The 13,017-nt window shown below is 41.1% G+C and overlaps 2 protein-coding genes across 2 annotated transcripts; both read right to left on the bottom strand.

The window, feature by feature from the left end:
* Positions 1-2,638: 2,638 nt before the first annotated feature.
* On the bottom strand, positions 2,639-3,568 carry LOC138163648 (putative olfactory receptor 5AK3). Its single transcript, XM_069091080.1, has one exon. It carries the CDS (start codon positions 3,566-3,568, stop codon positions 2,639-2,641), a length of 930 nt encoding a protein of 309 aa, XP_068947181.1.
* A 7,373-nt stretch (positions 3,569-10,941) lies between these two features.
* On the bottom strand, positions 10,942-11,871 carry LOC138163647 (putative olfactory receptor 5AK3). The gene has a single exon (XM_069091079.1). It carries the CDS (start codon positions 11,869-11,871, stop codon positions 10,942-10,944), a length of 930 nt encoding a protein of 309 aa, XP_068947180.1.
* Between the last annotated feature and the right edge of the window lie 1,146 nt (positions 11,872-13,017).

Here is a 13,017-nt window from a genome sequence, read left to right as displayed (position 1 = left end):
TTTGCAGCCTGTCTCCCTATCTTTCCCACACTACAGCAGTCACTCATCTCTCAATGTCCCTGGTAACTCCATTTCTGACTTGGGTTGGCCATACCTCTTCCTGCAGCCTGGTGGTCCACTGCCCCTCATGGCTCCTTCTAGGAGTGGTAGCCTTAAAGGGGACACACACTTGACTGTAGCACCACTGTGGCTCACAGCTCCTGCACTCAAGGATCCATAAACTTCGGCCTCCCCTGAAAACAGGGACTACAGCTTTGTGCCACAATCATCTCCCTCCCTCCCTCTGCCCATGCCCCACCTGTGCCCTCATCTTCCCCATGCTCCTTTTCTTCCCATGGGCTGCACATACCTCTCTGCCCCCATTCCTTAAATCACGCACATACACCTTCACATAAGCCACATTTCTACAGTGTTTGCCATAGAAATTACTGGGGTTTTGTGTCTTACCTGATGTCCCACTCTCACCTCACCCTATTGTCTCACCATTGGCCCACCCCTCTCTTGGCCATTATACCCATGGTGAGAATCTCACCCTGCTACAGCTAGTCTTTGCTTCATTGCCATCCCCTACCTCTTTTTTTCCCCAGGTGAAAGTTCAGAGAGTTTATTTAGTGAGTTGTCAAAGGAAAGTTTGAATCCCTGTTGTTTCTGCCTCTCATCAGACCTGTGCCTCCTCCCAACTTATCTAGTCCTTTTGGTGGCTTCTCAATTGTAGTCCATCCCCCAGGCTCAAAATCTGAGTCTTTTGACTTTTCCCCTTCCCTAATCAGTCACATCTAATAAGTTGCCAGCCTCTATCAATTTTTCCTATAAATAACTCTTGCTTCCATCCTGTAATTTTTAGTACACCCTGAAAATTCAGGCCTTCATGACCCTGGGTCTGGTCTGCTAAGTTTCCTCCTAATGATTTTCTCTCTTTCTGTTGTCTTCCTTATTCAACCATCCTTCACAAAGTTTCCAGAATATCCTACCTCAGGCAAACAATGTCCCTGTCCTTCTCTAGAACATCCAATAGCTACCCATGATCAAATCATATAGTTTATATTTTATTATAGAGGCAATAAAAAGCTCCTGGGTTTTGTTGAGAAGGGCAATAATAATATGGTAAACCCTGTACTTTAGGAAAATCAGTGGACTAGATTCCCACAGGTTGAGAACAGAAGTTGATTTTCTGATTTATGTTGAGGGAGAAAGTAGCTCTTAGTTTACAGTTTTCAGCTTAGCCCCTTCATACCATATACTGGTTACACACATAAAAATTATAAATGAGTAAAGATTAAATCCATTTATTATGTGCAATATGTGAAACACAAATTAAAATAGTCATATCAATTCAAATATATACAAGAATAAGGAAACCTTCCAGTTGAGTGATGTAAGATACCAGTTTATCCAAGGAGGCATGGAAGGTCATATGTGATGAACAGCAAAAAGGAAAGTCTGGCTGAATCATAATGTATGTAAAGGGAAGTAATGTACAATAAAGCTGGAAAGATAGTTTCAAGCAGGTTGCAAAGGGTTTTAAATGTCCAGCAGAAGGGTTTTGATTTTATGTGATAGGGAGCCACTGTCATTATGGAGGAGGAAAGAGACATGGTTAGACCTTTGCTTCCAGAATATTACCTGGGGGGCTCTGAATATACTTAAACACATGCACACACATTCATGCATATGTTAATTTGAAGGACTACCTATTTATAGTAACTGGAAATTCTGATATCGACTTGGCATCATGGGAAATTTTCTAGTTTCTTGTTTGCCTTGGATTTTGATTGTGAGAATCTCTATTGCTACTAAATGGATGTGCATTGGGCACATCCTATGTGTATTGGGCAGGTCCTATGACATCTTTCCACTTAAATTTCCTTCTTTGTAAAATGAGAAGGTGGGACTAGAAAATCACTAAGATTTCTGCCACACTTAGTTTTCTGTGAACCCATAGCTCTCTCAGACTTAATTTCCTTGACTGTGAGATAGGGGAAACAATATTGCATTACCTACTCCATAGGGTTATGATGAAGACCTAATTAGTTCCAAAGTGACATATGGCCTTGGAGTCAAGAAGTTCTGGGTTCAAGTCATCCATCTCCCACATTCCAGTTTTGTGACCATGGGCAAGACTTGACATCTTAGCACCTACCAAGTCATTCTCCCAAACTGTAAGCCACAGCTGAGTGTTCGGTTGCCAAGGTCTAGGTCTAGGTCTAGAATACATAAATGGAAATCAATCGAAGTATTTTCTTGCACAAACCTCTCCAAATCAATGAAATTATAGCTTCTGACTACTCTTCTCCACTTGCATATGAAAGTATTTAATAAAAAATGTAAACTATCACCACCAGTGCCAATTACCACCATCATTATTAATCATATCAGTATAATCATGTTAAAGGTGTTAACTTCTTGTTGATACCTTTGAAAGGCTATTAAGAAGATGACTTCTGCAGTCTTATATATGTTTTTAAATTTTAGCCCTAGTTTGTCATATCCCCCATATTTGAGATCTTGTTAACATATTGAAGCAATGTGATGGGCTGCTCTCTGAACTGATCTAATATGTAGCTGTTAAAGAAAAGAAATGAGACATCAGTTGCTGGAATGCTCCTTTGAACTACTGTACTGGAATGCAAGGCCTGCCTCATGAAGAATGTTTTACAAGAGCTCTCACGGCCTCTTTTACCTCCTTGTTTCTCAGACTGTAGATCAGGGGGTTCAGCATGGGTATGATGATCCCATAAAACACAGAGGCCACTTTATCATTCTCTTGTGACTCACTGGAAGAAGGCTGTAAATACATGTAAGAGAGTGTCCCATATAAAATCGTGACAGCAGTCAGGTGGGAGCCACAAGTAGAGAAAGCTTTGTGCCTCCTTTCTGTAGATGGCATCCTCAAGATGGCAGCCAGGATGTAAACATAAGAGAAGAATACAACAAGCAATGTGCTTATCAGGTTAAAACCCACAAAAATGATAAACAACATGACATTGAGATCAATATTAGAACAGGAAAGGGCCAGAATTGGGGGCCCATCACAAAAGAAGTGATTGATGGTATTGGAATTGCAGAAGGACAGTGTAAAGGTAAATCCTGCATGTATGGCGGCATTCAGGGAACCCATAACATAGCAACTAGTGACCAGCTGGATGCAAGTCCTCTGGGACATGACTATTGGATAATGGAGTGGGGTACAGATGGCCACATAGCGATCTACAGCCATGGCAGCCAGAAGGTAGCATTCAATTGTGGCAAATGTGCCATAAAGATATAATTGTATCACACACCCTGAGAATGAGATGGATTTATCTGAGACCAGGAAGTTTACTAGCATCTTGGGAGTGATAGCAGATGTGTAACAGATGTCAGCAAAAGCCAAGTGTTGGAGGAAAAAATACATGGGAGTGTGAAGGCGGGCATCACACTTGATGAGCAGAATCATACCAACATTGCCCACTAGAGATGTTATGTAGATGAGGAGAAACACAAGAAAGAGGAAGTACTGCACTTCTGGGCCAACTGCAAACCCCAGTAGAATGAACTCAGTCACTGTGGTGCCATTGCCTTGGATCATGGCTTTCATATCATCTGAAAATGAAGTATATAGAGAGAAGGACCAAGAGATTTTAGTGACCTCAAATTAGGAAGGAAATAGAATTTAGTTTAATGTTAGGTCTTATTTTATTGAAATATTTTGTTTTCACCTTGACTTTATGTCTCAGTTTATCCCTTCCAATTACCAGACTCAAGGAGCCAATCCTTGTCACCCTAAGACTGATAAAGAGAAGAAAATTGTTCAGCAAATCCAACCAACACACTAAGCCTGTCTGAGATGTTCTGATATATTCTCACCCTCTGAGTTATGTTTTCTAAGGTCGTCCCATATTAGGAAGTTTAATAATCTTGGGTTTCCTTGTGACTTTGAACCTGACTCATAAAGACTGTCTCACAAGGAGACCAGGCATGTTTTCCTTCAGCAATGACAGCATGAAGAAGTGTCTACTCTACCTGGTGCTTCTCTGAAGGGGACAGCCCTTGCTTGGTTGTGCAAATCACAATAGTATCAGATAACATTTATCTGGCACCATAAAGTTTACTTTTAAGTCATTATAAAGTTTAATCTTCACAATTTCCCTTGTATTTTGGTGTTACCATTTTCCTCATAATTTGGAAGAATAGTTCAGGGAAGTGGAGATTAAGTGATTTGCCCAAGGTCTCACACAGATATATGAGAAAAGATTTGTACTCAAGACTGCCTGATTCCAGGTTCAGCACTCTCTTCACTTTAACCTGTAGCTTCTCCTTTTTTGTTTGATGTTAAAAAATCTCATAGAACTTTAAAAAAAACTATCAGTATTGGTAGTGCTGGTCATCCTGGAGATGCTCTGGTGACATTTTTCCATTGGCTAGAGTAGGAAAAGATGAGTATGGAAGGATATTGAGATCCAGGGAATCATTTGTTGTTAGAGTTGGAAAATGAGCCCAGGGCAGAGCTGGAGGGGTCCTTAGGACAGGCAGTATTAGCTTTGAATAAAGGGATGCTGCATCCTGGAACCTAGGATGATGTGAGACCTGGGAGGAACTTCAAAATGTCAGAACTGAAAGGTATGTTACAGATCATTTAGCCAAGTCTTTTTGTGTGACCACATGAGAAAACAGGGGCCACAGAAGCTTCAATTATTTGTCTAAGGTCACTCTAAACCCAACTCTGAGCCATTGGCAGAACTAGACTAGAGGCCAGGCATCCTTACTTCCTATCCAGTGCCTCTTTTTCTTTTCTTTTGCAGCCTGTCTCCCTATCTTTCCCACACTACAGCAGTCACTCATATCCCAATGTCCCTGGTAACTCCATTTCTCACTTGGGTTGGCCATACCTCTTCTTGCAGCCTGGTAGGCCACTGCCCCTCATGGCTCCTTCTAGGAGTGCCAGCCTTAGAGGAGACACACACTTGACTCTAGCACCACTGTGGCTCACAGCTCCTGAGCTCAAGAGATCCATAAATGTCAGCCTCCCACGAAAACAGGGACTACAGCTTTGTGCCACAATCATCTCCCTCCCTCCCTCACTCTTCCCATGCCCCACCTGTGTCCTCTTCTTCCCCATGCTCCTTTTCTTCCCAGGGGCTGCACATATCTCTCTGCCCACATTCCCTAAGACACGCACATACACCTTCACATAAGCTACATTTCTACAGTGTTTGCCATATGAATCTCTGAGTCCTTGTGTTTTATGTGATGCCCCACTCTCACCTCATCCTATTGTCTCACCATTAGCCCACCCCTGTCTTGGCCGCTATACTCATGGTGAGAACCTCACCCAGCTACAGCTAGTCTTTGCTTCATTTCCATCCCCTACCTCTTTTTGCCCCAGGTGAAAGATCAGAGAGCTTAGTTAGTGACTTGTCAAAGGAAAGTTTGAATCCCTCTTATTTCTGCCTCCCATCAGACCTGTCCCTCCTCCTAACTTACCTGGTTCTTTTGGTGGCTTCTCAATAACCTCCATTGCCCAAGGCTCAAAATCTGAGTCATTCGATTCTCCTCATTCCCTCATTAATCACACACAATAAGTTGCCAGGCTCTATGTATTTTTCCCGTAAACAACTGTTGACTCCATCCTGTAATTTTTAGGCTCATAGCCACCCTGAGAATTCAGGCCTTCATGACCCTCGGTCTGGGCTGTTAAGTTTCCTCCTAATGATTTTCTGTCTTTCCATTATCTTCCATATTCATCCATCCTTCACAAAGTTCCAAAACATCCTGCGTCAGGCACAGAAGACCTTTGTCCATCTCCAGAATATTGAATAGCTCCCCATTTCCTCTGATAGTATATATAAAAGGAAATTCTCTCATTGGGTATCTAGGAACCTGGTTTTAACATCCTTCTAAGATTCATTTCTCATTCTTCTTCACACACTTTACATTCCCACCAAACTGGACTTCCAGCTCCCCTCCAAATAAGGCTGCCTCATCTGTCCTCCATATGAACAAGCTTCTTCCTTGAGTGCCCTACTTCCTTATCTTATCTTTCATATTCCTTATTGTTTCTTCAAGGCCTTTATTAGGCCCCTCCATCTTCTGGAGAGGCAGCCTTCTCTGAAATTCACAGCTGAAAGCATTTTTATCCTCAATTTTTACTAGGGTTTCCTCTCTTTTGTTCATTTTCTTTGTCTCTGTCTCTCTTCTCTTTCCTCCCTTCCTCCCTCTCTATGTCTCCTTTGCCTCCCATCACTCACTACTTCTATACATTTATACTCAGTAAATGGCATATATTTTCCCCTCCCCAGTAAAGAGAAGACACCTATCTTGAGTCAGAGGATGATGTGCTTTCTCTCCTTGTGTCTCAAGTCCTGAGCACCAGGCCATGCATGGACTAGAACACAGGAGAGTTAATTAAGAGCAGGAAGGAACTTCAGGGTCAATCAAGGACAGCCTTCCCATGTGGCTCAGTACATAGCGAGTGACATGAATTGATTGATAAACTCCTTGTGTATCATTTCCTGTAGAAATCTAGGTGGTAGAGTGGATTGAGTATTGGCTTTAATTTCAGGAAGTTTTGAGTTCAAATACTGCCTCAGACACTTATTGTTTGAATCTGGGTAAGTTATTTAACCTCCCTTGGCCTCAGTTTCCTCATCTGTAAAATGAGAAGAATGATGGTGCCTCCCTCCCAGGGTTGTTATGAGATAATGTCTGTGAATTGCTTTAAAGACCATAAGGTGCTATCAGAATGCTAGGTATTTCTTCCCCAGAAATGAGGGGAAAGGCTTGATGATCTTTGAGGTCACTGAAGTTCTAAACCTTAATCCCAGTGGGTGATCTGTCCTTTGTACTGAAGGTCATTCAGTAACTGCAGGTTAGATGTCCTACCTTCCCCAAGCACTCTCTCCCTTTTCACTGTGGCTTTGCTGGGAGTGTCCATCCTCAGAAACAGCCCCTCTGTCTCTCTGACCCTGATCCTGCTGCTTCTTCTCTAAGACAGTTTCTGAGACACATGCAATTTACTGGTGATAATGAGAGACTGGCTTTGGGGGAAGTAATCCTTCTCCACGTTCTCCTTCTCCCATTAGGTGTAGGCTCCCTGGAGTCCCAAGGTGACATTTCTCCAAGGGCTCCAGATGTGGGCACATATATACCAGCTACTCATCATAGGGACCTGCTCTCCTGGGCATTACTTGGCCCAGAGGATAAGGAAAGATCATGAGAAGGAGGGATTGTTAGCTACTCTCCTTCTAACTTCCCAGGAGGGCTGTTGTTTTCCAGTTTCTTGGGAATTTTCCAGTAGTGATTATCAACTGCATTTCTTGGTTATTTTAAAGTTTGCAAAGTATATAACTGCATATCTCTGAGGGCCAGCCCCTGCTCTTGCTGTTACTTGTTACTTTATAATTCCATTATGCTCATATAACTAGTAAATCATCAATCACTCCATTAATAGGTGTTCAATAAGTATCTTCTGTGTGTCATTCAAGAAAGTCAAGGTTTAAATAGCACTCAGTTGAGTCTAAGTCTGGTGAAACACAGTGGAGAGAGCTCAGAACTTGGGGCAGGATGGATGAGCTCAAAAACTATGTCAGACCCTTGTTAGCTGTGATGAGTCATCTAACCTCAGCCTTAGTTTCCTTGTCTGTAAAATGAGGATAATAACTGCTCCCATCCCATCAATATTATTGTGAGGACCAAATGATGTAACATCAAGTGTTTCGTGAATCTTAAAGCACTCCATAAATAATTAATGTATTATAGGTATTATTATTTTTAAAAGAATGATACACACCCTCATACTCACCTCAAATCGGGCACTTTCTCTCTCTCTTCCCTCCCTCACCCTTTTTGTGTCTGCCCATTTATCTTGCCCTCTCTCTATTGAATGGGGGAAATATGTGTTCTTCATGACTCTGGGATATTTTAAATGGTATGAAATTAGCCTTGTGTTATTAAAATTGGGCAATGGATAATCTGTCAATTAGCTAATCCAAAAATAATTATTGAGCATTTTCTGAGGACCAAGCCCTCTTCTAGGCCCTTGGGATACAAATTCATAAAGTAAATCAACCCTGCTCTCAAGGATTTTGACTTCTCTAGGAAATATGTGTATTTAGTCAAATGTATACATAGAAATTACGATGTCTAGGAGGACACTAATCACAGGGGAGGGGTGGGAGGATGACCCAGAAAAGGCTTTTTGGAGTTCTTGAGTAGACTCTTGAAGGGAGGAGGGGAATCTTCAAGGTAGAGATGAGGAGGGAGAGCATTTCAGGCATGAGACATGAACAGCGGGAATGCACAGAAACGGAACATGAGATGCTGTGTGTGATGCGTGGAACAGCAAGAAAGTCACAGCTGTTTGTGTCAAGGGTAGCACTGTGTTAGTAAGTGTAGAAAAGCAGCTAGGAGCCAAGCTGAATAGGGCTTGTAAGGCCCAGTCACGCAGTTCACATTTTATCACAGAGGCAACAAAAAGCTCCTGGGTTTTGTTGTATGGGACACGATATGGTGAAATGTGTAATTAAGGAAAATCACTTTGGCAGCTGACTAGGAGGAATAGGAGTCAAGAGAAGCTTGAAGCAAGCCCAGCAAATGTAAGGCCATGGCAGTCTACCAAGGGAGAGGTGATCTGGTCTTGAATTTAGGTGCTGCCCATGTCAGCAGTGAGGAAGGGACAGATGTGAAACATGTTATAGAAGTAGGAACTGCATGATTTGGCCCCTCATTGCCAAAGATAGGAGATGATGTGAAATTAGGAGATGAGATTTACAACAATGTGGCTGTGAAACTTAGAGAATGGAGGTGGTGTCCTTGACAGAAAGAGGGAAGTGTGTTGCAGAGGCATATTGCATATCTAGTTGAAAATGTCCAACTGACAAATGAATAATTCTCTAATCATTTAGTAAGCTTCCAGTGTGTGCTAATTAGTAAGAGATGTAAAGGAAAAGGAAAAACTCAAGGTAAAAGGGAGATGATACTCATATTATCAATAAGTAGACACAAGATCCACACAGAGTAGGTTGAAAGTAACCTTAGAAAAGGAGACATCAGCATCTGGGAAGACTGGGAAAATCCTGCCACAGAAGATGAGACTTGAGTTAAGACCTGAAGAAAGCCAGGGAACCCAAGAGTCAGAGGGAAGAGAGAGAACATTCCAAACTGGGAGGCAGCCAATGCAAAGGACTGGAAATGGGAGGGAGCATCATGAGGGAAGCAAAAGAAGTAGGCTCATATGGCTAGACATGGGAGTGCAGGGGGAGGAGTAATAGGAAACAAAGATCAGAATAGTCCTGTCTGTGATGAGCTCTAAATTCCCCCAAATTAGTTCATATTTCAATCTTCAATAATCTGAATCCATTGGACTTTACTGAGTAGGGGAGACATGGTCAACCCTGGATTAAGGAAAATCACTGCACTAAGGTACTAAAGGTTGAGAACAGAAGATGATTTCCTGATTGAGGGAGAAAGTAGCCCTTAGTTTACAGTTTTCAGCCCAGCCCCTTCATACCATATGCTGATTACACATATGGACATTACAAATAATGAATAATGAGTAAATACATTTATTATGTACAATAGGTAAAGCATAAAGTAGTTATATCATTTCAAATATATACAAGAATAAATGAGCTTTCCAGTTGAGTGTTGTAAGATTCCAGTTTATGCAAGGAAGCATGGAAGGTCATATGTGGTGAACAGCAAAAAGGAGAGTCTGGCTGAATAATAAAGCATATAAAGGGAAGTAATGTACAATAAAGGTGTAAACAAACAAAGAAACAAATAAATAAGTAAATTTAAGAGTTTCAAGCCATTTGAAAAAGATTTTAGATGCCTAACAGAAGGGTTTTGATTTTATAATAGAAGGGATAGGGAACCACTCAGTTCATAGAGGAAGTGAAATGATCAGGTCTTTGGATATTACCTTGGAGGCTCTGAGCATTCATAAATACAGGCACACACATTCACATATATGTTAATTTGAAGGGCTACTTATTTATAATAACTGGAAATTGTGATAGTGACTTGGCATCATGGGAATATTTGTAGTTTCTTGTTTGCCCTGGATTTTGTTTGTCACACTCTCTACTGCTACTAAAGGGATGTGTGCCTTTGGGAAGGTCCTAGGACATCTTTAGACCAAAATTTCCTTCTTTGTAAAATGGACTAGAACATCACTAAGATTTCTGCCAGACTTAATTTCCTTGAATCCATAGCTCTTTTAGCCTCAATTTCCTTACCTGTAAGATAGGGAAAACAATATTATATTACCTACATTATCTTCATAATATTATATTACCTATTATTTTCATAATAACATAAGGTTATTATGAAGATCTAATTAGATCCAAAGTGACATGTGGCCTTGGAGTCAAGAAGGCCTGGGTTCAAGTCTTCCATCTCCCACATTCTAGTTTTGTGACCATGGGCAAGATTCAACCTCTCAGCACCTACCAACTTATTCTCCAACACTGTAGGTCACTGCTGAGTGTTGGGTTGCCACTTTATATATATATATATATATATATATATATATATATATATATATATATAACTGGAAATCAGCGGAAGTATTTTCATGTACAAACCTCTCCAAATCAATGAAATTACAGGTTCTGACTACTCTTCCCCACTTGCATATGAAAGTATTTAATAATAAATGTAAACTATCACCACCAGTGCCAATCACCACCATCATTATTAGTCAAATAACTATAATCATGTTAAAGATGTTGAGTTCTTGTTGAAAACTTCGAAAGGCTATTGAGAAGATGACTTCAGCAGCCCTACATATGTTCTTAAATTTTAACCTTATTTTGTCATATCCCCCATATTTGAGATGTTGTTAACATATTGAAGCTATGAGATGGGCTGCTCTCTGAACTGATCTAATATGTAGCTGTTAAAAAAAGAAATGAGACATCATTTGTTTGAATGCTTTTCTGAAATACAGTAAAGCCTGACTCATGAAGAACGTTTTACAAGAACTTTCACGGCCTCTTTTACCTCTTTGTTTCTCAAACTGTAGATCAGGGGGTTCAGCATGGGTATGATGATCCCATAAAATACAGAGGCCACTTTATCATTCTCTTGTGACTCACTCGATGAAGGCTGTAAATACATGTAAGAGAGTGTCCCATAGAAAATGGCGACAGCAGTCAGGTGGGAGCCACAAGTAGAGAAGGCTTTGTGCCTCCCTGCAGCAGAGGACATCCTCAAGATGGCAGCCAGGATGTAAACATAGGAAAAGAACACTACCAGCAATGTGCTTATTATGTTAAATCCCACAAAAATTATTAACAACATGACATTGAGATCAATATTAGAACAGGAAAGGGCCAGGATTGGGGGCGCATCACAGAAGAAGTGATTGATGGTGTTGGAATTGCAGAAGGACAGTGTAAAGGTAAATCCTGCGTGTATGGCAGCAGTCAGGGAACCCACAACATAGCAACTAGTGACCAGTTGGATGCAGGCCCTCTGGGACATGACTGTTGGATAATGGAGTGGGTTGCTGATGGCCACATAACGATCTACAGCCATGATGGCCAGAAGGTAACTTTCAGTTGTGGCAAATATACCATAAACATATAATTGTGTCACACACCCTGAGAATGAGATGGATTTATCTGAGACCAGGAAGTTTACTAACATCTTGGGAGTGATAGTAGATGTGTAACAGAGGTCAACAAAAGCCAAGTTTTGGAGGAAAAAATACATGGGAGTGTGAAGGCGGGCATCACACTTGCTGAGCAGAATCATGCCAACATTGCCCACTAGAGATGTCCTGTAGATGAGGAGAAACACAAGGAAGAGGAAGTACTGCACTTCTGGGCCAACTGCAAAGCCCAGTAGAATGAACTCAGTCACTGTGGTGCCATTGCCTTGGAGCATGGCTTTCATATCATCTGAAAATTAAGGATTCAGAGAGAAGGACCAAGAAATTTTAGTGACCTCAAATTAGAAATGAAATAGAGTGTGGTTTAATGTTGGGTCTTATTTTGTTGGAATATTTTATTTTCATATCACCTTTATTTCTCAATTTATACATTCCAATTACCCCACCCAAGGGGCCATGTCACCCTACGACTGATAAAGAGAAGAAAAGTGTTCAGCAAATCCAACCAACACACCAAGTCTGTCAGAGGATGCTCTGACATTTTCTCACTTTCTGAGTTGTTTTCTATGGTTACTCCACATGAGGCAGTTTAGGAATCAGGCTTTCCTAGTGACTTTTAACCTGGCTCTTAAAGACAGGTTCCCAAGGAGACCAGGCATGTTTTTTTTTCTCAGCAATGATAACAAGGGATTAATAAGTATCTAGTCTCCCTGGTGCTTTTCTGAAGATTGAAAGCCTTGGTGAGCTGTGCAAACCATAATAGTAACAGATAACATATATCTGGCACCATAAAGTTTGCAAGACACTTTTCCTTTAGGTGTTATAAAGTTTATTCCTCACAATTGCCCTAGTATGTTGGTGTTTCCATTTTCTTCCTATTTTAGAAAAAGAAATTAGGAAAGCAATTGAGTGATTCTCCGAAGGTGTCACATGGATATATGATACAAGTTTTGAACTCAAGACCTCCTGATTCCAGCTTCAGCACTCTTCCCTATACCACCTAGCTCCCCCTGTTTTGTTTGATGCTAAAAAAAATCTCATAGAATTCTAAAACAAACCATCAGTGTTTGTAGTGCTGGTCATCCTGGAGATGCTCTGGTGACATTTTTTCCATTGGCTAGAGTAGGAAAAGTTAAGTATGGAGGGATATTGAGATCCAGGGAACCATTGGTTGTTAGAGCTGGAAAACAAACACGAGGGTCAGAACTAGAAGGGTACTTAGGACAGGTTGTCTTGGCTCTGAGTGAAGGGATGCTGGACCCTCAAACTTAGAATGAAATTCCTGGGAGGAACTTCAAAATGTCAGAATTGAAAGGTATGTTGGAGATCATTTAGCCAAGTCTCTTTGCATTAACAGATGAGAAAACAGGGGCCACAGGAGCTTCAGTGATTTGTCTAAGGGCACTCTAAACTTTCCCCAA

This window comes from Petaurus breviceps, unplaced genomic scaffold (assembly GCF_028583685.1).
Source record: "Petaurus breviceps papuanus isolate PSGF00001 unplaced genomic scaffold, PetGlider_PUasm1.0 188, whole genome shotgun sequence".
NCBI lineage: Eukaryota > Metazoa > Chordata > Mammalia > Diprotodontia > Petauridae > Petaurus > Petaurus breviceps.
The sequence above is the reverse complement of the archived record's forward strand: the minus strand, read 5'-3'. Positions and strand labels throughout refer to the sequence as shown.